This window comes from Penaeus monodon, chromosome 25, assembly GCF_015228065.2.
Source record: "Penaeus monodon isolate SGIC_2016 chromosome 25, NSTDA_Pmon_1, whole genome shotgun sequence".
Classification (NCBI taxonomy): Eukaryota; Metazoa; Arthropoda; class Malacostraca; order Decapoda; family Penaeidae; genus Penaeus; species Penaeus monodon.
In genome coordinates this window covers 1,870,021-1,870,577 of record NC_051410.1, presented here as the reverse complement: position 1 = coordinate 1,870,577, position 557 = coordinate 1,870,021, and the positions used below count along the sequence as shown (strand labels likewise).

The following is a 557-nucleotide window of genomic DNA, read 5'->3' as shown; positions in this document are numbered from 1 at the left end:
CTGATATAATCTTATCACATAAGCATTCTCACCATGTTCATTGTTGAGAGAAACTACATTGATTCTAAGCGTCCAAACTTCCCACGGAATGCTTTCTGTTGCAAAAGGCCATCTGCCTCGTTTTCGTTGATAAAATTCCAGAGCAACCTGCAAAAATTATGCTTTGTGACAGAATACCTATATACAAAAATAAATCCAATAAAAAAAAAATAACAATGCTGTAATACTAATCTTCAAACATTACTAATAATATGGAAGACACAATGAAGAATATTTATGTTATCCTTGTACAAGCTCCAAACATCATTTAAGTTTATAAAGAATGACACAATGTTTGCCATGAGAATTTTCGTATTCAACATACACTTTACTCTATTTACTGACTGCTGGTATGAATCTAATGACACTTTTCTCCAAGACCTCTTCTCTTGACTCTCCTTTAAAACCTACTGCTACCAGGTACTTGTCACTGCAAGTTTTGACTTTTAAATTTTTCTTGAGAACATGCTTCAATGGGGCTCAGTCCTCAAGAAATCAATTAATTGACTACTGATTTC

The 557-nt window shown here is 33.4% G+C and overlaps 1 protein-coding gene across 1 annotated transcript in view; it reads right to left on the bottom strand.

Moving 5' to 3' along the window:
* Nucleotides 1–32: 32 nt before the first annotated feature.
* LOC119589423 (autophagy-related protein 101-like) overlaps nt 33–557 on the bottom strand; it is a gene marked incomplete at its 3' end in the record, with an annotated part of 88,441 nt that continues 87,916 nt past the window's right edge. Inside the window, 1 exon segment of the mRNA XM_037938031.1 lies at nt 33–147. Coding sequence (XP_037793959.1) covers nt 33–147 — 115 coding nt within the window.